Raw genomic sequence first — 25775 nt, 5'->3', positions numbered from 1 at the left:
TACAAATTTTAAAATTATTTGTTCTACTTCTGTGAAAAATGTTATTGGTATTTTCATAGAGATTGCATTAAATCTGTAGATTGCTTTGGATACTACGGACATTTTAGCCATATTGGTTCTTCAAAGCTGAGCATGAAATATCTTACCATTTGTTTATGTCATCTTCAGATTTCTTTCATCAGTGTATCAGTTTTCTGAGTATAGGTCATTCACCTCCTGGGTTACATTTATTCCTAGCTATTTTATCCTTTTTGGTGTAATTATAAATGGCATTATTTTCTTAATTTCTCCTTCTGTTACTTTCATTACTAGTGTACACATGCAACAGATTTCTGCTTATTAATTTTGTACCCAGTGACATTATTGAATTCATTGAGCAGTTCTAGTAGTTTTTGGTGAAGACTTTAGGGTTTCAGTATATATAGTAACGTATCATCTGCAAATAGGGAAAGTTTTAAGTCTTCCTTACCAATTTGGATGCCTTTTATTTCATATCTGATAGCTGTGTGTAGAACTTCTAGTACTATGTTGAATAAAAGTGATGAGAATGGACCTTCTTGTCTTTCTTGTTCCTGATCTTAGAGGAAAAGCTCTTAGCTTTTCACCATTGAGGATGATATTAGCTGTAGACCTTTCATATATGGCCTTTATTATGTTGAGGTATATTTCCTCTAAACCTACTTTGTTGAGAATTTTTATCATGAGGCATGTTCTCCTTTATCAAATGCTTTTTCTGCATTTATTGAGATAATCATATAGTTTTTATCTTTTATCTTGCTGATGTGATGGATCACCTTGAGTGATTTGCAAATATTGAACCACACTTACATCCCTGGAATAAATCCCAATTGATTGTGGTGATGATTTTTTTAAGGTATTGTTAGATTCAGTTTGCTAATAATTTTTTGAGGATTTTTTGCATAAATTTTCATCAAAGATACTGGTTTCTTTTTGTTTTGATTTGTTTTGTTTTTTGTAGTGTCATTATCTGTTTTGGTATCAGGGTAATATTTGCCTTGTAGGATAAATTTGGAAACTTTCCTTCCTCTTCTATCTTTTGTAATACTTTGAGAAGAATAGTATTAGCTCTTCTTTAAATTTTTGGTAGAATTCACCTGTGAATCCATCTGGTCCTAGACTGTAGTGTATTAGAGGTTTTTTGTTTTGTTTTGTTTTTTTTTTGATTACTGATTCAGTTTCATTGCCCATAATTGGTCTGCCAAATTTTCGATTCCTTCCTGCTTAAGTTTTGTAGAGCTATGTGTTTCTAGGAATTTTTCCATTTCTTCTAGGTTGTCCAATTTGTTGGCAAATAATTTTTCATAATATTCTCTTATAATTCTTTGTATTTCTGTGGTTTCAGTTGTTATTTCTTCTCTTCATTTCTGCCTTTATTTAATTATACTCTCTCTCTTCCTTTTTCAATGAATGTGGCTAAAGGTTTATCAATTTTCTCGATATTTTCAAAGAACCAACGCTTGATTTCAATGATCACTTCCATTATTTTTTTAGACTCTATTTTTTTTTCACTTCTCTACTCTTTATTATTTCCTTCCTTCTACTGACTTTGGACTTTGTTCTTGTTTTTCCAGAATGTTTAGGTGTAAGATTATGTTGTTTATTTGAGATTTTCCTTATTTCTTGAAGCAGGCCTATAAGAGCTATAAACTTCCCTCTTAGAACAGCCTTTGCTGCATCCCAAAGATTTTGGACTATTACATTTTCATTTTCATTTCCTCAGTGTATGTTTTTATTTCCTCTTTGATTTCTTGGTTGAACCATTCAGTGTTTAGTAGCATGTTATTTAGCCTCCATGTATTTGTATTATTTCCAGATTTTTTTCTTGTGATTGATTTCTAGTTTCATAACCTGTGATTAGAAAAGTTGCATGATATGATTTTAATCTTTTTTAATTTACTGAGACTACTTTGTAGCCTGCCATGTAATCTATTCTGGAGAACGTTCCATGTGCACTTGAAAAGAATGTGTTTTCTACTGTTTTGGGATAGAATGTTTTGAATATCTGATAGGTCCATCTGGTCTGATGTGTCATTCAAAGCTATTGTTTCCTTATTGATTTTCTGTCTGGATGATCTATCCATTAATGTAAGGAAGGGGGTGTTATAGTCCCCCACTATTGTATTACTGTCAGTGTCTTCCTTTGTGTCTGTTGATTTTTGCTTCATGAATTTAGGTTCCTCCACATTGGGTGCACAAATATTTACAATTGTTATATTATCTTGTGGCATTCCCTTAATCATTATGTAGTTTCCTTTTTTGTTTCTTGTTACAGTCTGTTTTAACATCTATTTTGTTCAATGTAAGTATTACTACTCCACCTTTCTTTTCATTTCCATTTGCATGGTAAATGTTTTTCCATTCCTCCACATCCAATATTCATGTGTCTCTACGTCTAAAGCGAGTTTCTTGTAGGCAGCATATAGATGGGTCTTGATTTTTTATCCATTCAGAGACCCTGTGTCTTTTGATTGGAGCAGTTAGTCTATTTATATCCAAAGTAATTATTGATAACTATGTACTATTTATATCCAAAGTAATTATTGATAAATGTGTACTTACTGCCATTTTATTACTTGTTTTATTGTAGTTTTTGTAGTTCTCTGTTTCTTTTCTTGCTTTCTTCCTTTGTGGTTTGGTGGCTATCTTTAGTGATATGCTTGGATTCTTTTCTTTTTGTTTTGTGTGTATCTATTATAGATGTTTGATTTGTGGTTACTGTTAGGTTCATATATAACATACACATAGCAATCTGTATTAAGTTAATGTTTGCTTAAGTTTGAAGCCATTTTATTTATTTTTTTTCAATATATGAAGTTTATTGTCAAATTGGTTTCCATACAATGGAAACCCAGTGCTCATCCCAAAAGGTGCCCTCCTCAATACCCATCACCCACCCTCCCCTCCCTCCCACCCCCCATCAGCCCTCAGTTTGTTCTCAGTTTTTAAGAGTCTCTTATGCTTTGGCTCTCTTCCACTCTAACCTCTTTTTTTTTTTTCCTTCTTCTCCCCAATGGGTTTCTGTTAAGTTTCTCAGGATCCACATAAGAGTGGAACTATATGGTATCTGTCTTTCTCTGTATGGCTTATTTCACTTAGCATAACATTCTACAGTTCCATCCATGTTGCTACAAAGGGCCATATTTCATTCTTTCTCATTGCCCTGTAGTACTCCATTGTGTATATAAACCACAATTTCTTTATCCATTCATCAGTTGATGGACATTTAGGCTCTTTCCATAATTTGGCTATTGTTGAGAGTGCCGCTATAAACATTGGGGTACAAGTGCCCCTATGCATCAGTACTCCTGTATCCCTTGGGTAAATTCCTAGCAGTGCTATTGCTGGGTCATAGGGTAGGTCTATTTTTAATTTTTTGAGGAACCTCCACACTGTTTTCCAGAGCGGCTGCACCAATTTGCATTCCCACCAACAGTGCAAGAGGGTTCCCGTTTCTCCACATCCTCTCCAGCATCTATAGTCTCCTGATTTCTTCATTTTGGCCACTCTGACTGGCGTGAGGTGATATCTGAGTGTGGTTTTGATTTGTATTTCCCTGATGAGGAGCAATGTTGAGCATCTTTTGAAGCCATTTTAATAGCAGTAAATTTGTACTCCTCCCCCCATGTTTTATGTATATGATGTCATATTTTACATCTTTTGATTTTGTGAATCCTTTGACTGATTTTTATTGATAATATTGATTTTACTGTTTTTGTCCTTCAACCTCCATAGTGGTTAAAATACTTTTATTATGTTTGTATTTACCTGTGAAATTTTTTCCATTCACAATTTTCTTACTCCTGATAATGGCCTTTTCTTTCCATTCAAAGAATTCCCTTTAATGTTTCTTGTCAGGCTGGTTTCTTTGTAATGAATGAACATCTTTGAGTTTTGTTTGTCTAGGAAACTGTCTCCTTCTATTCTACATGATATCCTTGCTGGGTAAAGTATTCTTGGTTGCAGATTTTTTCCTTTCAGCACTTTGAATATATCATGCCACTCCCTTCTGGCCTGCAAAGTTTCGGCTGAAAAATCAGCTGATAGCTTTATGGGGTTCCTCTTGTATATAGCTCTTTTCTCTTTCTTTTAAAATTCTCTCTTTGTCACTAGTTTTTATCATTTTAATTATTATGTGTCTTGGTGTGCACCTCCTTTGGTTGATTTTGTTCGGGACTCTCTATGTCTCCTGGATCTGGATATCTGTTTCCTTCCCTAGATTAAGGAAGATTTTAGCTATTATTTCTTCAAAGAAGTTTTCTGCCCCCTTGTCTCTCTTTTCGCCTTCTGGAGTCCCTATAATGTAAATGTTATTATACTTGATGATGTCACTGAGTTCTCTTAACCTATTCTCATTGTTAATTTTTTTTTCTTTTTGCTGGGCACCTTGGTTGCTTTCCATTATTCTGTCTTCCAGGTTGCTGATAAATTCTTCTGTCTCTAATCTGCTATTGATTCCCTCTAGTGTATTTTTATTTCAGTTATTGAGTTTTTCATTTCTGATTAGTTCTTCTTTTGGTTCTGATTGGTTCATTTCTGATTGGTTCTATCTCTTTGTTGAAGGTCTCACTGAAATCCTCCACTCTTTTCTCAAGTCCAGTAGATATTTTTATGACCATTACTTTGAACTGTTTGTCAGGCTTATTGCTTATCTCCTTTCATTTAGCTCTTTTGTCCTGTTCTTTCATTTGGGACATATTCCTCTGTCTCCTCATTTTGTCTCTCTGTATTTATTTCTGTGCATTAGGAAAATTAGTTATGTCTCCTGATCTTGAAAATAGTGGCCTTATGAAGAAGAGGTCCTGTTGTGCTTTGTAGCAATGTCCCCTGTTTACCAGAACCAGGTACTTCAGGGATCTCTCCTATGTGGACTGCGTGCAACCTACTGTTGTTTGTGGCTGGATGAGCAGCATTTGCCTTCAGTCCACTTGGCCACAGTGGCCCGCTTTGCCTGTTGTGGGCACACAGAGGGCAAGGTTTGGTCCCTATGCTGTTAAAGGACCAGTCTGGAGCTACCCTGGGCTTATAGTTGGTTGGTGTCACCAGTAAAACCAGAAATCTGCCCTCAGCTTGTTTGCTGGTATTGTGATCGCACCAAACTTCAGGATACTCTCCCTGTGTTATCCCTGGAGAGGCTTTTGTTGGTAGGAGGAGCCTGCATTCAAACCAAATGCCTGCTCCAGTCCATGTGTTGGGGCTGCAGTGACCACAAACTACAGGACACTCTCTCTGTGCTGCCCCCTGACAGGTTTCTGTTGGTGAGCAGGGCCAGCAGTCAGATCAGATGCCTATTCCTGGTTCATCTGCTGGGGCTGCAGAGGCACTGATCAACAGAGCACTCTTTCTTTCCTGCCAGTTACAAGGTTTGGCTGCTGGGGCTACATTTGAACTGGTGTGTGGTTATCTTTCCCTCTCCTCAAGCAGGAGTCATTTTGGAGTGCAGGTGGTCCCTTCCAGGGCTGCTTACAGGATAAAATGTGGCAGGAGCTGCTTTGGAGAGTAGCCCACCTAGTGGGGCAGGTTGGATGGGGGTAGATCCACAGGAGAACACAGGGGCAGGGTGCGTGGTGTTAGTAAGGTAGGTGGAGGACGTTCTCACTGGTTCCCACAGGTGTCCTGCTATCTAGGCTGGGGATAGGGTGGGGGTGGGGATGGCAACCACCAGCTTTTTTGTTCTTGGAGAAGTCTCCTAAAGATCCCTGCCCCAGATTAGTAAATAAATCTCCTTCCTGTATATCGCAGGTGCTTTTCAAACTTCTGTTTCAATGCCTTATCTCAACAGGGTTTTTTGTTATGCTATGCTTGTCTCTTTAAGGGCAGGAAGTCAGTTTCCTATTGCCTTCTGGTTCCCTCAGAGCTAAGCCTGCTGATTTTTAAAGTACCCAGAATTAAGCCCCACTGTGTTTCAAAGCCAAATATTATGGGGGCTTTTTGTCTTACCAGTGTAGTTCCCTGTGTCTGAGGTGTTTAGTATGCGTTCTGCTCCTCTCCCTTCTCTGTGCTTGTGGTGTCCCTTCCATTTGTGGTTAGTTTCACTGGGAGTTTGGTTCCTGACCATGTGTCTGCCCTTCCTACCCTTTCCAAGTGTGACCTCTTCTCTACAGTTAACTGTGGAAAGTTTGTTGTGCCAATCTTCTGGTTGTTTTCTGTGTTCGTTGCACTGATATGGCTGTTATCTAGGTGTATCTGTGCGATGAGGAGGGCTTAGGATCCTCCTACTCCGCCATCCTCCCAGACTCTAAATCAGGAACATATTATTGACATTGCATTACATCTAAAAGTGTTCAGAGAAGATATGGAAATAGAGCTCTAGTTTAAAATGTATAATATCTCCTTTTAAAATGAAATGTGTCTATTTTTGTGTTAAACAGTAAGAATTTACTCTGTGGAATAATGAATTAAATTACATCTTTTTGACTAGTGATGAGGTTACTATTTAGCTAAATGTAACTTAAATGAAGTATGTTCCTTGGTCTATTATATATTTGTCATGTTATTGATTGGTGAGTTAGTAGATAGTTGCAAATATATATTTAATACTAGACTCAGTTTCTCAAACAGCACATGAAATTTGCCATAAAAATTCATGTACAGGGGTATAGCATCTTATTTTCAAGTTTGGCTATATTCTATGTCTATGTATAGATTTAAAGAAAATGTTATTATGAGAATATTATGTTCTCATTACATTATGTACTGATACCTGGAAAAGTAAGTAAGTATTTTTAATAAAATTAAGGCCTTTTTACAGTTGCTAATTAATTTTCTCAACTATTTTAACAATAGAATTTGTTTTAAAATACATTTTAAATACACAAAGTATATGTGCAGATGTATACCTTGCTACTAGCTGCCAAGCATAGAGAATCTTTGTGTTTAAGATGGGCTTGTGTCCCAGAAAAGGAGCTATTAGCATAAATGATACAAGGATTACATGGTATTCCCACATAGAGTTTTAATAGGACATTGGATTCCTGACATGTCTTTAATGTGACCATAAGACCAAAGTGCCATAAACCAGTTGAAACAGTGTAACAGCTTATTATTCACCAAACTTTCATTAAATACCTACTAGATTACATTATGCTACTAATAAGCAAAATGGAAGATAACAAAATAAATAAGCCATAGTTTCTGTTTTCAAAGAGCTTAATACAATACAGAAAGAACTTAGGGATCAGAATTTGAATTTTGGTCTTCCCCATCTTATTAGATACATGACTTGGGGCAAAGTCATTTAATTAGTTTTTGGAAAAAAAAGTTCTGAGTGTCAGCTTCTTTGTTTATAAGAGGGGGATGACAATACCATTCTTGCAGGGTTGTAAACTTTAGAAGTAATGTATTTATGTAGCACAGTGTCTATCTAGCCCATGGTAAGTGGATAGTTAATGGTAACTGTTACCATTATTAGCTACCTCACCAGGAGTTCCCAATAAATATTCCTGTTTTTTTCATTTTTGCTTACAACCCATCATCCACTAATATTCTGTTTCATTCCATTCCTACACTATACTCTACTATACTATACTATACTATACTATACTATACTATACTATACTAAAAATTGTAGTCACCATGATATATCATCTAAGATACAGAAAGTGACCTTTGTTATCCCTACTGAAATCAATCAGTAGGTGAATGATGGCTCATGAAATTCATCTTGACTTCTTAAAACAGACTTCAGTGGGCTTACTTGAAGAGAGAGCTTTCAAGACTGAGACCTGTTTTTTTGAAAATTAATTGAGCATTTGTTTACATGAAAACCATTCATAAAGATCAAACTTTGAGTATCTGAATACTAACTGATCATAAGTTTTCAAACTATAGTTCCAAAGGTTATTCACTTTTGTTAGGAAAATTCTCATATATACATAAAAGTAGAAAGAATAGTACAATCCATTCCTACATACTACCAATCAGCCAGTTCTAATAGTTATCGACTGAAATGGGGTTTAACAGAAACATTTTAATCAAAAATTTTGGTTCCATGGGTGCCTGGGTGGCTCAGTTGGTTGAGCTTCCGACTTCGGCTCAGGTCATGATCTCACAGCTCATGAGTTCAAGCCCCGCATTGGGCTCTGTGCTGACAGCTTAGAGCCTAGAGCCTGCTTCAGATTCTGTGTCTCCCTCTCTCTCTGCCCCTAACCCACTTTTATTCTGTCTCTGTCTCTCTCAAAAACAAATAAACATTAAAAAAATTTTTGTTCCAGTTTGTGTTATTATTTAATCCCATAATGTGCATGGATCTAGTTAGAATCCTACTTTAAGATTTGCACCTTAAGTTTCTTTTACTATTAATTCAGATTAATAGTTAAACATTTATATTCTGTAAGTATCACAAAGTTATTTTTAGGACACATTTTTAAATCACAGCATCAAAATAGAAGTGCATGGCTTTGTAACTTAAAAAGGGAGGGGGTAAAAAGTTAAATATGCTGGGTAGAATATATTTTTTTCTTTGTTTTTAAGGTTTGGCTTGAGCAACAAGTTTGATACTGAATTTCCCTCCATTCTAACAGGGAAGGTAAGTGGGAGTTTGCTTTGAACTTTTCGATTCTAAAAGCATTGTTTTATAGCTTATTCAGTGTTATGATAAATGCTTTGGCTCACAGGTAATGAAGTCTAATAACGAGGCCAGAGTACCTGGAGACTGTGTCATTAGTGACTGAAAGCTGTCACCATGACTACTAGTCTATCTTGTTCATTGTCCATTAATGCCAGCCATTATTTATTTATTAATTTTTCCCAGTTTTGCCTTTATTCTCAGCACTAGTAGCTATAATTCTTCTCATTTATGTCAGTAATCCCAATGTTTTTAGAGTTAACTAAGTTATCATTGTTTAACTTTGTATCAATCTATTATTTTTAAAGTGTCCTGCAGTATGATTTGTTACTATCAAAAGAATCAGATGTTTCGTTAGACATTTTTCTGCCTTTTAGATAGTTTGAGTTTCTAAAATTGGACTCACTGCAATAAATTACTACCTTTCGGTTCCCTGGCTTTTCTACATTCAGTAGTATGTTCAAGCTTGAGGCTCAGTATTCAAAGACTTCCTAGGATTTAAAACTATGTTTAGAAAATCCTCTTACAATAGTAATGCTAACTTGTAGGTCCAAAGGAAAAGGCTCTAAGGCAAAAAGTTATTTTCACATTTGTTACTGGAGGGAATGTAGATGAAAGAGAAAGGCAATTATATTACAAAATACTCAATAATTTCCAAATGGTTAATAGCTGAATGCTTGATAGCTAAAATGATGATTTGGGGTTAAAAATAAACTAACTTTTTTGTATTTTGAAGCCTGTGATTTAATACTGTTCTGTTCAGTTTTAGTACTAGAACAATGCTGTTTGTCAGTGTAGATTTGGGTCAGATTTAAAATCATTCAATTCCCTAAAGGGCTTTTATTGTTAATTTGTATTTTTATTGTTAATTTTTCTCATATTGTTAACGAGAAGAGCAAGGTGCAAATCAGTGTCTACAGTGTGTGTAATAAAGGAGAGAAATAAGCACATTGATAATTGTATAAAGAAATTCTAGAAGGGTACACAAGGAACTAAATAAAAGTGGTTACTTTGAAAAAAAAAGTGGTTACTTTGATGAGAGAAAGGGAATGAGATGGATGGAGGCAAGGGTAAGGATCAGACTATTTTTCGAGTATCTTTTAGTGTTGTTTTGATTTTTGAACTATGTTACTATATTACCTATTCAAACCCTAACTTACTTTAATTTGTCCTCTCATTCTAAACTCTCTGAGAACAGGATACAATACATCTAATATTGGCTGCTTTTAATCATGATACGTTTTCCAGCTGCTTACTTTTCACTTTTGGCTGAATCCCAGTCTTCTCCCCAGCCTTATTAGAAGGTGGACGGGGAGAGAAAGACAGCAGACCTACTTCTTTCTTCAAGGGTTATCACTAAAATTATAAGAAATTCTATTTGATTTAACCCTGAAAGGTATTTTATACTTTATTTTCTTCCTTTACCTGCTGAAAAATGGGAGCTAGTGAGAGATGGTATAGACTGGTTATACTTTGACATCAGATCTGGGTTGGAATACAAGTCTGTCACTTTGTTGCCTTGGGCAAGCCACTTCTCTGAGCTTTAGTTCTTAATGTGAAAAATAGAGATGATGATAATAGTACCTCAGTTCTTGCCGTAAGGAGTAATTGAAAGAGCATATATAAAACTTCTAGTATGTCAGGTACTTATTAGCTTCCCAGTGTAAGTTTGTGGTTGTTGTTGACCAGTTTTTAGCAGTGTATCCCAATTTCAAACCTGATTATTTATTTCTCCATTTTTTTCTTACCAACTGTCAATTTTTAACTGCTTTTGCTACTTTTACATTCTTTATTTGAATAATAGTTTATTCACTGGTCCCACTAATAATCTGACCTTTTAACTGTTGACTCTTTCTATTTCTCCTGAGGTATCAAAATTAAGCGGGTGGAAATAGTCCCTAGCCAAGTTAACAGAAATTATGTGTCCTTTTACCTTTTTAGGATAAAAGAGCCCTTTGGTTTGAGGTTTTGGCCTCACTCTATAGAATGTTCTACCTTCCTATCCTGATCATTTAGAATAATTTGCCAATTGAAGCAGCAGTTCAAACTTAGATTTGTTTTATATGAATTAATCATAAATGTTTTCTCTAAAAAATAGCTGTGGAAAAATCTCTTGAATAATAATATATTTGTGGAAAGATGACAAATTCAATATTAAAAAACTGTGAATTAAAACATCTCCAATGGAAAACTTGTTCTTTATATTTCTCTGGTGTTGCTGCATGTGTTGTCTGGGCAGTTACATCCAGTTTTATTACTGGTTTGGTTTTTAAAAGCTTGAATTACAAGTCAAAGGAATTATAGAAGATGAATAATCAAAAATATGTCAGAGAATGGAGTTCCCAGGCACAAAATTAATCCATCTTTGAAACTGGCCAGTTTTATGTGCTCAAGCAATCTTCTGAATATTTCTTCACACTTCATTTTTTTCCAAGCCTTCTAAAACTACAAACTCCGCCATCGCAAAAGATAGTCTAGTTTTTCTTCTTTACAACTAGAGTAAGAATGTTAAGCTGCTTTTAGTATTCATTTACAAAACCTAAATGATCTGGACATGAGCTGTTCTTAAAGATATCCTGTCTTTTCAGGTGACCGTTTTTGTAGCACATATCAATGATTCGATATTTATTCTAGTGTGCATTATTTAAAACATCCAAGATTTCTCATATATTAGATGAGGTATAAGTGATACTGTGATGTTTTTTTCTTGGTTTAGTTTTTGGTGATGAAAACAGTAAAAGAAATTCTGAAAGTCTGATTTTTAAAAGTCACAGGGTGATAACATTAGCTGTATTCATTTTCCCTTTAATGAGACCATTTTTGTCCCATAGGCACTATTGTATTTGTATAGGTTATTATGAATTATCAAAATGCTTTTCTGATAACTGGAGGAAGAGGCAAGAAGAATTATATGAACCAGAAAAAAAAAACTAAAAGGATTATCTGAATTTGAAACTTAATAGTCTTTGTGTAAAATATTTAAAAATGAATAAATTGCGGTATCTAAAATAGAAAAATAAATCTACCTTTTACAAAATCAGTCTTTTGGGGTGAGTGGGATTCTAAGTAGCTTTTATGCCTAAACTAAGCAAAATTGCAGTTAATTCTGAAAACCTAAAGAGTCATTTTGACAAGCTTTGTGATTCAGTATTAATTTTGTACTTATGTGTTAATGCTTCTAATACAAATAAAAAGGTAGCCTTATATTTTAAGTTCAGAAAAGATTGTTTCCCCTGTTTCATTTAAGATAAGTCTTCCTGTCATGATAGGACATACCAAACAGGTACATACACACAAGATTATGGTGACCAGAAAATGAAAGAACCACAGAACTTTAGAAAAGAAATAAAGCTTCCAGCCCTCAGCTTGAAACAATTAAATGGTATTATGGGGAGATTAGTGTGTGTGTTGGGGGAAACCTAAGCCATAAAATTGACCATTGCCATTGTGATCCAATATGACAAGTGAATGATAGAGTTGTGTTCCCCATGGTTGAAGGAGGCAAAACAGTCTTGCTGGGTTTTGCTTATATTGTCTTCTGTTTGCAGAGTCTCTTGCATCCTGTTATAAAATATTATGACCCTTTCCCCCAACTTTATGATGTGGTTTTCTTTTTTCTTTCCAAGAAAGTCAAAAGGAATCAAATATTTCTTTACAACCTGCCATTCAGCTAGAAAGTAAATGGCTCCCATCTAACCTTCATTACTAAAGGTTCTCAATTATGTAGAAGTAAATGAGTAAAACTCTGATTCCACACAGTTAACTAAACCTTTTTTTCACAATGTTTAAAATTGAGTTAACCAATTCTCATTTCCTATGCTTTTATCATTTGTTTTATGACTTTTACTGTTATTCAAATACAGATTTTTTTTTTCAGAGAGAATCCTAGCATTCTTTTAAAGTCAAAATGCAGATTTTATTTTATTGTTTGAAATTCTGGTAAAAGTTTTCTTTTGAATATATTTATCTTTTGACCTCAAAAACTCTGAATTCTCATTTGTAGTGACTTCAATATTGTAGTTTTTAGTTTGCCCATGGTAACAGAGCACTAATGGATACTATTATGTGTTAAAGGTGGAAACTATTGGCAGGAAAGAAAGAAAATTACTGCATTTTTTAAAAAGTTTTGGTTAATTCGTTTACAGAAGCATGTAGTAAAAGAAAACTTATATAACAAATGTTATATACCTTGGCATATAATTTATTCACAATATTTTAAACAAAAAGCAAGTTTTACATTTTGGACTGATTCATTTCTGGCTTAGGCTTCATGCTTTACTTTTATTTTTTTATCTGTGCTTATACACTTCTAAATAAATATCTTAAGTAAAAATTTTACTTCATTTTTTAAATTTATTTTTTAATGTTTATTTATTTATTTTGAGAGAGAGAGAGCATGAGCAGAGGAGGGCAGAGAGAAAGAGACAGAGGACCCGAAGTGGGTTCCACATGCTCTTTCTCTCTCTATCTCTAAAATAAAACATTAAAAAAATAAAAATTTTTTAAATAAGGATTTAAAAAATTTGTGACTAGACAGATTTAATAATTTTGTGATTTACATGAGCTTATATCAAAATTTACCATATTTCAAAAATGTGTTTCTGGATATACAATTTAAAGAAAATTGATAGTAATGTTATATTAGACTAGAGCTAAGTATATAAATATATTTTCCTTATTTTAATTTCTGTTTGGTTGCTCAGTAATTCACTAGGAAAAAAGTTGAGTCTCACTGTTTGAGAGCTAAATCTTTTTTTTTTTAATTTTTAATGTTTATTTATTTTTGAGAGAGAGGGAGACAGAGAGCACACATGTGAGTAGGGGAGGGGCAGAGAGAGTGAGACACAGAATCCAAAGCAGGCTCCAGGCTCTGAGCTGTCAGCACAGAACCCGACGCGGGGCTTGAACCCAGAAACAGTGAGATCGTGACCTGAGCCGAAGTTGGATGCTTAACCGACTGAGCCACCCAGGTGCCCCTGAGAGTTAAATATTAAGATAGCAACTTGGCACCTTGTACTTTAAAAGGACATCTCTTTTTCTTCCTCTAAAGAATTGAAGAACTAAAGAGCATTGAATTTGCATTCAAAATATAGCTAATTGACCATCGAGTGCCATACCTACCCATGGACCTCTCTGGATACCTTCCATTGCCCCTAAGTGCCCACAGGTGTCTTTGTGCACCACACTTAGTCATGTTCCCCTGGCAGCCCTTGCATGCTGTGCCCAACCATGCACCCTCAGCCACTGTTGCACACCATGCCCAGCGTTGTGCCCTTGGCCACCCCTGCAAACAGCCCCCAGCTGTTGCAGTGCTTCAGGGGATCCAGCACAGGACTAGTGGCCCAGACCAAATTTTGGTAACACCGCCCTTCTGCTCCTATCACTGCTTCCCCAGTGATGCCCCCCGACCAGAGCTGGCCTGCTAAGTCCCACTAGCACCACAGAAAGCAAGCACAGCCCACAACATGCCAAGACTCAGTGCAAATATCTGCACTGAAAGGAAAATTGAATCAGACAAAACAGCAGGGCATAACAACACCATAGGATACTCTCCTAGAGTACCAGGTTCTGGTGAACAGGGGACACCACTACATGGACTCCAGGACTTCTTCATAAAATCACTACTTTCAAGAACAGAAGAAAAAACTGACTTTCTTAACAAACAGAAAGAGACACAGGGAGGCAGGCAAAATGAGGAGACAAATGGAAGAACAGGACAAGGCCATAGCCAGAGATCTAAGCAAAACAGATGTAAGTAACATGCCTGATGGAGAATATAAGCCATGATCATAAGGATACTCACTGGACTTGAGAAAAAAAGTGGAAAACGTGAGTGAGACCCTTAACACAGAGATGAGGAATAACATAGCAGAGATAAAGAGCACAATATAAATGAAATGAGAAACATGCTTGATGTAATGAACAGAGGATGGAAGAAGCAAAGAAATGAATTAGTAACCTAGTAGACAGAGTAATGGAAAGTAATCAAGCTGAACAAAAGAGGGAGAAAAGAATTATGCAAAAACAAGAATAGACTTAGGGAATTCAGCCACTACATAAAATAAATAGCATTCATATTATAGGAGTCCCAGAAAAAGAAGAAAGAGAAAGAGGGAAGAAAATTTGTTTGAAGAAATAATAGCTGGAAACTTCCCTAATCCGGGGAAGGAAAGAGATTTCCAGATCCAGAAGGCACAGAGAGCCCCCAGCGGACTCAGCAAAAGCAGATGACACATAGACATATTGTAATTAAATTTGCAAAATATAGTGATAAAGAAAAAAATACTTTAAAAAGCAAGACAAAAGTAGTCATTAAATTACAAGGGAAAACCCATAAGGCTAACAGGAGATTTTTCAACAGAAACTTGTAAACCAGAAGGGATTAGCATGATATATTCAAAATGCTGAATAAGAAAGGTCTGCAGCCAAGAATATTCTACCCAGGGCAGCTCTTTCTGCCCACAGGTCCTGTTCCCATGCTTTAATAAAATCACCTTTTTTTCACCAAAAAAATATAATAATAATAATAATAATAATAATAATAATAATAATACCCAGCAAGGCTCATTCAAAATACAAGGAGAAATAAAGAGTTTCCCAGACAAGCAAAACTAGAGGAGTTCATGACCACTAAACCATCTCTACAAGAAATATTAAAAAGGACTCTTTGAGTGGAGAGACCAAAAGTGACAGTGTAAAGGTAGGAAACACAAAAACAGTAAACAAAATTTTTTCTGTGAAAAGTAAAGGAACTCTCAAAAAAGATATAAAATAAATAACATATACCTAAAATGTGGGGAGGAGAGGAGAAAAGAATGTGCCCAAACTTAAATAACCATCAACTTGATATAGATGGCTATATCCAGAAGAGGTTATATCCAAACCTAATGGTAACCATATGTCAAAAACCACTAATAAATATGCAAATAATAAAGAGAAAGATATCCAAATATATCATTAAGGAAGTCCAGCAAACCATGAAATAGAGAAAGACAAAAAAGGATCAGAGAAAATCTTCAGTAACAACCACAAAACAAGTAATAAAGTGGCAATAAATATCTATCAATAATTATATTGAATGTAAATGACTAAATGCTGCAATCAAAAAACATAAGGTGACAGAATGGATTAAAAAAAAAAAAAAGACGTGTTTATTTGCTTGCTATGTGCAAGAGACTCATTTTAGACCTGAGGATACCTGCAGGTTGAAAGTGAGATGAGGGAGAAACATTTATCATGCAAATGGATGTCAAAAGAAAGCCAGAGAGCAACATTTTTATCAGATAAAATAGACTTTAGAACAAAGACTGGGGGCACCTAGGTGGCTCAGTCAGTTAAGTGTCCAACTCTTGGTTTGGGTGTGAGCCCCACATCGGGCTCTGCACTGGCAATGTGGAGCCTGCTTGGGATTCTCTCTCACCCTCTCTCTCTGCCCCTTCCCCACTTACACTGTCTTTGTCTCTCTTAAAATAGACTTTTTTTAAAGTAAAATAAATTTTTAAAAAAAGACTGTAACAAGAGACAAAGCAGGATACTATATAATAATAAAGGGCATAATCCAACAAGAAGATATAACAATTGTAAATATTTATGCACCCAACATAGGAGCACCCAAATACATTAAACAATTATGGCCAAACATAAAGGAACTAATTGGTAATATAATAATGTAGTAGGGGACTTGAACACATCACCTACATCAATGGACAGATCATCTAAACAGAACATCAACAAGGAAGCAATGGCTTTGAATGACACACTAGAACAGAGGGATTTAACACTTATATTCAGACATTTTATCCTGAAACAGAGTACATTCTTTTCAAATGCACATTCATGATAAAAACCCTCAACAAAGTAGGTTTAGAGGGAACATACCTCATCATAATAAAGGCCATCTATGAAAAACCCACAGTTAACATCATCCTTAATGGGAAAGAAGTGAGAACAAGACAAGGATGTCTGCCCTCACCACTGGTATTCAACATAGTACTGGAAGTTGTAGCTGTAGCAATCAGACAACAGCAAAAACAACAAAAATAAAAGGCATCCAGATTGACAAGGAAAAAGTCAAAGTTTCACTATTTGCACATGACATGATAATATATATAGAAAATCCTAAAGGCTCCACTTTGCTAGAACTGATAAACATAAAGTCACAGGATACAAAATTAATATACAGAAATCTGTTGCATTTCTATATACAGATAATGAGGCAGCAGAAAGAGAAATTAAGAAAACAACCTCTTTTACAATTGCACCCAAAACTATAAGATCCCTAAGAATAAACCTAACTAAAGAGGTAAAAGACCTAGACTCTGAAAACCATAAAACACTGATGAAAGAAATTCAAGACGGCACAAAGAAATGGAAAAACATTCCATGCTCATGGATTGGAAGAACAAATATTGTTAAAATGTCTTTACTATCTAAAGCAATCTACACATTTAATGCAATCCCTATCAAAATACCAACAGCATTTTTCACATAGCTAAAACTAACAATCCTAAAATTTGTCTGCAACCACAAAAGACCCTGAATAGCCAAAGCAATCTTGAGAAAGAAAAGCAAAGCTGGAGGCATCACACTTCCAGACTTCAAGTTATATTTCAAAGCTATAGTAAGCAAAACAGTATGGTAGTGGCATAAAAAGGATGTGGAGAAAAAGAGAACACCCATGTACTATTGGTAGGAATGCAAACTGGTGCAGCCACTGTGGAACACAGTATGGAGGTTCCTCAAAAAAGTTAAAAATAGAACTACTATATGATCCAACAATCGCACTACTGGGTATTTACCCAAACTCTACAAAAACACTAATTCAAAGGGATACATGAACCCCGATGTTTGTTTATAGCAGCATTATTTATAATAGCCAAGGTTTGGAAACAGCCCAAGTGTCCATCAACTGATGAATGAATAAAGAAGATGTGATATATATCTGTATCTATAGGAATATCATTCAGGATATTGCCCTTTGTGATGACATGGATGGTGCTAGAGAGTATATATAATGCTAAGTGAAATAAGTCAGTTGGAGAAAGACAAATACCATAGGATTTCACTCATATGTGGAATTTTAGAAACAAAACAAGCAAAGGGGAAAAATGAGAGAGAAAAAGCAAGAAACAGACTCTATTATAGAGAACAATCTGGCGATTACCAGAGGGGGTGTGGGGGATGGGTTAAATAGGCGAAGGGGATTAAGGTGATGATCACTTGCCATGATGAGCACAGGGTGATGTATGGAACTGTTGAATTAACTCTATTGTACACATGAAACTAATACAACACTGTATGTTAATTTACTGGAATTAAAATTAAGAATTAAAAAAAAAGTGTAGCTAATTATCCTTTTGTTTATAATAAAATGTGTAGCAAGTCTGTGGATTATTAATGGTTGCCAGATCAAACCCCTTGCCTTAAGGTGAGACTCCACGCAAACAAGAGCTTTGCTTTTCTTTCTCCAAATCTAGTCAAGAGATAGGATTCACTGGCTTCCCTTTTCATAGCATTCTGGTCATGAGGTTCTTTTTAAGTTATGATTTCCATTTCCTGTGAGATATGTAAAACAAAGGGTTTTATTGTCATTTTACTAGGTGGGAAACTAAAACTCAGAAATTAAAATGAATTTTCCTAGGATTTTTCATAACTAATAAGTAATTAGAATCCAAATCTTGATTTATTGTCTAATATGCTTAGCCTGTTATCATGTTCTGTTTTTCAGTCATAAGGCATGGTTCTCTGAATTTATTTTCATATTTATCCCAAGAAGTTAGTCATTTAATTGGAATTCTTTTTACTCAGTGATTGTCTTTAGGTCATATTGCTGACAATTTAGGTGGAGAATAGATTAACTTATTTACCCTTTGTAAATACAGTTTTGAGCCTTGCAGTTTTACAGCTGTTGTTGGTTAACATATTAGGAGGAAAATCAAATTTATGGGTTAAGCAATTAATTTTATTGAGTGGCATGAACAATTCTAATAAAGCTAGTATAATTAATGTCTTAATCATAATGGTGCTGAATTCTTTGATCATGTATCTTTATAACATCTGCTAAGGAGTATATGTTTTGTAGTGTTGATTCTAAGACATGTTTATTAAAAGATAAAGTGTAATAAATTGATTCCTCTAGTACAATTTTTACTTGAAAGAGTTGTAAAACTATTTTTTATACCAAACATTCTAAAGGGGTTTTTATTTAATGGCAACTTATTTTTTCTAGTATTTTCATAATTTTTGCTTTTACAGCCAGATGCTGGAATTTTTCCCTATAGATTTTACAGTCTAACAGTTTTTTAAATGAAAGGGAATAATTTTTGTGATCCAGAAATGTGATTTCACTGAAAGCAAAATATTTTTAGTATGGCTTTGAATTGTATAACCTTCAAGCAGAATTTTTGGTATTAATCTTATGTCTGTCATGCTCTTTCCTTTGAACTGACTTTATCATTGTTTACAGAGAGGCACAAGCAGCCACTTCCAGGAATGGAGGTAGTGATTTAAAATATTAAATTTGTATATTTAAAGACCTTTCAAATCTGAAAATTTACAGCAGTTTTGAGTCCATTTTATGCTGAATATTAAGGCCTTTTTTTTTTAATATAATCACTCCTCACTGTCTTGTTACTGTAGCTTTTCCCTACAAACAATGGCAAGTGTTAAAATTGTTACATTGCAAATTTGCCAGGGAGAAAAAGTTTCAAGAGCTGCCTTTTTAAAAGTAATCCAGGAATATTGCCAAAGTCTCATTTTATTCCATTTCCTCTTGTAGTATTTAGAATTTTATTGTTATATTATGCTTCTAGTCTTACTAGTCAGAATGATTAGAGACCGTAATATTGCCTGAATAATGAGAATATTTGGTAGGAAAACTGCTTGACAGGTATTCTTACCATCAATTTTGTTGTCATTTTATTGTTGGTAATTTCAGAAGATTATTTTTGAATATCAGAATAAATTCTATAAACACGAAATTATATTGTTTTGCTTTCTAATGTCATCCAGAGTATGTAATATGTATACAGAGGAAATATTTTTAGACATGTAATTCCTTAAAGCCTTTGTCATAATACAGACATTTCCTTTAAGTTTAAAGATAAATAGTGGAAAGCTTCCCACAAACTGTTAAATAAAGACTGTGCCCTTGTTGTAGGTGGCCCCAGAAGAATTTAAGACCAGCATTGGCCGAGTGAATGCATGTTTGAAAAAGGCTCTCCCAGTCAATGTGAAATGGCTGCTCTGTGGTTGTCTCTGCTGCTGTTGCACACTGGGTTGCAGCCTGTGGCCTGTTATTTGTCTCAACAAAAGAGTAAGTAACCATTTTATTGTGTAACCATAGGAGCTAACATTTATTGAACACTTGTATATGCTAAGTACTTTATATGATTTTTTAAATTCTCATAACAGTGCTATCCTGATTCAAGAGGCAGACTTGGGGACAGAGCTAAAGTCATTTGCCCAGCCTTTATTAACACTTTGTTAGTTAATATGAGTTCCCACTATTTTAAGTAAGTGAAATATAAATGGAGTACAGGAGTAAATACAAATGTAACTAGGCTACTTTCTCCTTTTACAAAACCCAAAGCTGTGATTTGAAGTATTTCTAAGCTACAAATAGGAGATCGTGTCTTCAGATCTAAGAAAAAGCAAAAGTGAGAGTCACTGTACAGAGCTGGGAGGAGATCCTGCTTAGTTTTGAACATGTTGAAATAACATTATAACAAGACATTACTAGTTACATCATGGATTTAAGACTAATATCTTATTTCATCTTCTTTACAACTTTATTTTTGTCTTCAGAATGTTTTTATTTTCAGTGGAAAGAAGGAAGCCACCCTGTATCACATTGATGACTTCATTTAAACTTTTAAATAATAATTAACCTACTGAACCATCTTCAAAATTACAGCACCTTGTACAGCTATAATTAATGAATGATACAGTTGTTTCATAAAGGCCAAAAATGTTACCAGTTATTTTTTTTTCTCCATTCTTTCTCCTGCCCTTCTTAATGTGTATTTCAAAAAGGAAAATAATGAAACACTGCCATCCCTATGACTTTTTGAATGGAAAAGTTAAACATTTTATTGATTCTTAAGTACCAGTAGGTCAGAGCTTAACTTTAAGTAAGGCTTAGTTTATTGTTTGTCAAAGCATGTACTGTATTTTCAAATGGCTTTCTAGAAGTTAAAAAAATTGACAACATAAATTTCTTTCCCTGTCATATCTTTTGACAATTACAAAATAGTGATTCCTGTCCATTCCCATTATTTTAAAGCCTCAGTGTGAATTAATTATGATTTAGATTTTCTATCACACAAATACAGCTAATTTTAATTACTTAAGAACAGATTTTTTTGGTTTTAATATTATCCAGGATCTGTCTTTTTTACTGATGACCTTACTCTTGGCCTGTTTATTGATACTTTCGCCACAGGTCCTGAAATAGAAGCATTTTTTTCAGTCATGTGGCTTTACTTTGAGAACTTTTGATAGTTCAATGGAAAGTGAGATATTCAATGGAAAGTGAGATTAATACTGATGCTGTGATTTCACCCTAGCCCCCATTACTTTGGTTAATTAATTATTCATATTGAAGTTGAGGTGTCAGTGCACAGATCTTCTTCAACTTACAGTGGGGTTACATCCAGATAAATTCATCAGAAGAAAATATCATAAGTGGAAAATGCATTTAATACGCATAATACACATTTAATACACATAACCTACCAACCAACAATCTAGGCTAGATTAACCTAGCCTACTTAAATGTGTTCACAGCACTTACATTAGCCTGTAGTTGGGCAAAATCATCTAATACAAAACATATTTTATAATGAAGTGTTAAATAGCTTATATAATTTATTGAATACTGTACTGAAAGTGAAAACAGAATAGTTGCATGGGTACAGAATGGTGGTAAGGGTATCAGTTGTTTATCATTGTGATGACATGGCTGACTGGGAGCTGTGGTTTGTTTCCACTGTCCAGCATTACAAGAGAGTATAACATTGCATATTACTAGCCCAGGAAAAGATCAAAATTCAAAATTTGAAGTATGGTTTCTACTGAATGTTTACAGTTTTCACACCTTCAGGAAGTTGAAACATAGTACGTATAACCATTGTTGGTCAGGGACCATCTGTATTCTTAGACCACTAATCTGTCAGTTTAAAAACATTTATTTAGTACAGATTTTCAAACTGTCATCCTGTGGGCCAAATCTGGACCATTCTGTTTTTTAAACATTTGAATCAGTTGCCAACATTTAAAAATTGGAATATTTAGGGTCACCTGGGTGGCTCAGTCAGTTGAGCATCCAACTTCAGCTCAGGTCATGACCTCACAGCTCATGGTTTCAAGCCCTGCATCGGGCTCTGTGCAGACAGTTAGAGCCTGGAGCCTGCTTTGGATTCTGTGTCTCCCCCTCTCTCTGCCCCTAACACACTTGCATTCTGTCTCTGTCTCTCTCAAAAATAAATAAACATTAAAAAAATGTTTTTAATTGGAATATTTAGGGGAACCTGGGTGGCTCAGTTGGTTAAGCATCTGACTTTGGCTCAGGTCATGATCTCACGGCTCATGAGTTTAAGCCCCCCGTCAGGCTCTCTGCTGTCAGCTCAGAGCCTGGAGCCTGCTTCGGATGTGTCTCTGTCTCTCTCTGCCCCTCCCCCGGTGGTGCACTGTCTCTCTCTCTCTTTCTCTCTCTCTCTCTTACCCTCTCTCTCTCTTTCAAAAATAAAAAAATAAACATTAAAAAAATTAAAATAAAATTTGAGATAGCCAGCCTCTTTTTTTAAGATCTAAAGATCTGACCAATTGGACCCACATGCCTATATTTCAGCAGTTGGCCCTAGCTGAGTGTTGGTTTCTGCCTTTAAATAGGGCATGAGGTCTCCAATTCACCACAGAACCACCTAGCATTTATATTATCTGCCTTGCTCTCTACAGTTTATAGTTACAGCCTTTGATTTTGTACATGCTGTGTTGTTAACACACTAGAAAAAACACTACACATGTGTTGGTAACCTTGTGCAAGATACTGCCCTTTCTAGAGCCTCAGTTTCCTTACCTGCAAAATTGGGATAATATTACTTAATTTTAAGATAGTGTGATGATAAAGAAATTTAAGGTGCCCACTGCTTTTGTGTCCACAGGGAGAAATTTTTAAAAATAAAATACAATAATTTAAGAACTTTTATGCTTTCACTACTGATTCCTGATCTGTAAACTAAGTTGTATAGACTCTAATAGTTTAATTGTAAAGATGATTAGCATTCATTTGCCAAATCCCTTATTTTACAGGTATGGAAGCAGATCCAGAGAGATGTAGTGACTTTCTCAGTGTCACATAGTAAATGGCACACCCAGAAAAATATTTTTTTCTGTTTGGTTTCTGTCTCTTGTAACACTGTATTTTCTTGACTACATCATGTTTCCTAGGTCATATTTCCTATTGCTGGGACAAGAAACATTAGGATAAGTGGTATAATAAATAGCCCACTGAGTTTTAATTCTTTAGCAGGGGTTGGCAAACATTTTCTTAAAGGACCAAATAGTAAATATTTTAGGCTTTGTGGGCCAGAAGTCTCTGTTGCAATTACCCAGCTCTCCAGTTTTCATATGAAAGCAGCTATAAGCAATATGTAAATGAGTGAGCATTGCTGTATTCCAGTAAAACTTTATTTACAAAAACTTGCAGCAGGCCAGATTTTGTGGGCTAGTTTGCCATCCTGCTCTAGCCAACTCTAATGGGGTATCTAGCTTTATGAAAGTCATGTCTGTGTTTATCCACAAAATAAAATGGAAATAATGTAGTTACATTGCCCTATGTCACAAGGTTGCTTTGTAAACTGATTGTAAAATGTTCCCAAGAAAAAGGCCACCTGGATGGCCCAGTCAGTTAAGCATCCAACTCTTGATTTCAACTCAGGTCATGATCTTACAGTTTTGTGAGTTTGAGCCCCACATCGGGCCCTGTGCTAATTGTGCAGAGTCTATTTGGGATTCTTCCTCTCTTTCTGTCCCTCCCCTGTTCGCACTCTTTGTCTCTCTCAAAATAAATAAATAAACTTAAAAAATGTTTCCAAGAAAAGAACTTTGTAAACTGTCTACCTTAATGAACATTTTTTTTTCAGCCAGTATACTTCATGGATATATTTTCTAGTAAATTAGATGAAAGAAAAGAAATACACATTAGGGTGTCCTGAGTTCTTCCTAGTCACTTTTGGCTCTGATAGGATACTATGACTGAATGGTATATGAACTGAAGGTTTTCATTTACCCATTCTTACATTTAGCACTGAAACAACTGTGATATTATAATCAATAGGCCTATTCATGCCACCATGTTTAAATTTGAAATTACTTTTTAAATGTTACCTTTTTTTGCTATAATATTTGCTAAGTTTAAAGGGTTGTTCAGATGAAAGGGACTGTTCTCTCAGTCTTGCAACATGAATATGATGTTGTTTTCCTTCTCTTACAATTTCATACTTTGTATGACTTTACTCTTTTTAAATTTATTGTGACTTGTTTAGTGGCATAATATATGGCCCATTCTGGAGAATACTCCATGTACACCTGAGAAGAATTTATATTATATTGTTGTGGAACAGAGTGTTCCATATATATCTGTTAGGTATAGTTGGTTGATAGTGTTGTACAAGCCTTGTATTTCTTTTGAAATTTATATGTTGAAGCTCTCCCGCCTAACCTGATGATATTTGGAGGTGGATGGTATATTGGTCTTTGAGAGGTAATTAGGTTTAGATGGAGTCGTGAGGGTGTGATTCTCATGGTGGAATTAGTGCCCTTATAAGAAAAAACCAGAGCTTGCAGCGCCTGGGTGGCTCAGTCGGTTAAGTGTCTGACTTCGGCTCAGGTCGTGATCTCACGGTTATTGAGTTCAAGCCCCATGTCGGGCTTTGTGCTGACAGCTCAGAGCCTTGAGCCCATTTCAGATTCTGTGTCTCCCTCTCTCTGCCTGTCCCCCACTCAGGCTCTCTCTCTCTCTCTCTCCCCTGCAAAAATAAATATTAAAAAAAAGAAAGAAAAAACCAGTGCTTGCACTTTCTCCACAGTGAAAGGTCACAGCAGTAAGGCAGCTGTCTGCAAGCCAGTGGCCAAGGAAACCAAGGAAGAAGGCTCTCCCCTGAACTCAACAAACTGTGCTAGCCCTCTGATCTAAGATTTCCCATCCATTAGAATTGTGAGAAATAGATTTCTGCTGTTTAAGCCATTGAGTCTATGGTATTTTGTTATAGCAGCCTGAGCATAGTTAAACATATACTGTCCATCTTTTTTCTCTTGTAACACTTTTTTTTACTTAAAATCTATTTTGTCTGATATTATAGCCACCTCAGCTCTTTTTATTGTTGTTGTTTTTGTTACTGTTTACATGGAGTAGCTTTTTCTATCCTCTCACTTTCAAACTATTTTGGTCTTTGAATATAAATGGATTCTTATGTAGACAGGATATAGATGGATTATGTTTTTAAATTCATTCTGCAAATCTCTGCCTTTTAATTGAGAGTTCAGTCTATTTACATTTAAAGTGATTAATGGTAATATTAGTTTGCTAGGACTACCTTAAAGTACCACAGACTAGGTGCCTTAGACAACAAATTTATTTTCTCACAGTTCTAGAGGCCGTAAGTCTGAGATCAGCGTGTTGGGAGAGGTTGTTTTTGTTTTTTGTTTGTTTTTTTTTTCTAAAGTATCTCTCCTTCGTTTGTAGATGGCCATTTTCTGAGTCTTCATCTGGTCTTCCCTCTTAACATGTCTGTGTCCTTATCAGAAGTGATCAGTCATAGTGGATTACAGCTCACCCTGATTATCTCATTTCAACTTAATTACCTCTTCAAAAACCCTGTATCCAAATATACTCCCATTCTGAGGTACTGGCAGTTGTGACTTCAATGTATGAATTGGGGGAAAGTAGTTCAGTCCATAACAGATAAGGAAGGACTTCTGCCATTTTGCTATTTGTTTTCCATATATCATACATATTTTTACTCAGTTACTCCATTATTTCCTTATTTTATATTTAATTAATGTTTGTAATGTACCATGTACCTTCTCATTTTCTTTATATATATATATATATATATATATATATATATATATATATATTAGTTATTTTCTTAGTTGTTACCTTGCAGATTATAATTAACATCATAAACTT

At 35.1% G+C, this 25775-nt stretch overlaps 1 protein-coding gene across 3 annotated transcripts in view; it reads left to right on the top strand.

Moving 5' to 3' along the window:
• CHIC1 (cysteine rich hydrophobic domain 1) overlaps positions 1-25775 on the top strand; it is a 68332-nt gene that overhangs the window by 9640 nt on the left and 32917 nt on the right. For 2 of the 3 annotated variants that reach the window (XM_053891482.1, XM_019438469.2), the window contains exons 2-3: positions 8491-8545; positions 19743-19898. In XM_053891482.1, the coding sequence (XP_053747457.1) occupies positions 8491-8545; positions 19743-19898 (211 nt within the window). Of the gene's footprint in view, positions 1-8490; positions 8546-19742; positions 19899-22894; positions 23673-25775 lie in introns of those variants that run through there. The other variant, XM_019438471.2, reaches the window with a different exon arrangement.

The sequence above is a fragment of the Panthera pardus genome, unplaced genomic scaffold (genome assembly GCF_024362965.1).
Source record: "Panthera pardus isolate Hobbes unplaced genomic scaffold, ASM2436296v1 HiC_scaffold_27, whole genome shotgun sequence".
Classification (NCBI taxonomy): domain Eukaryota; kingdom Metazoa; phylum Chordata; class Mammalia; order Carnivora; family Felidae; genus Panthera; species Panthera pardus.
The sequence above is the reverse complement of the archived record's forward strand: the minus strand, read 5'-3'. Positions and strand labels throughout refer to the sequence as shown.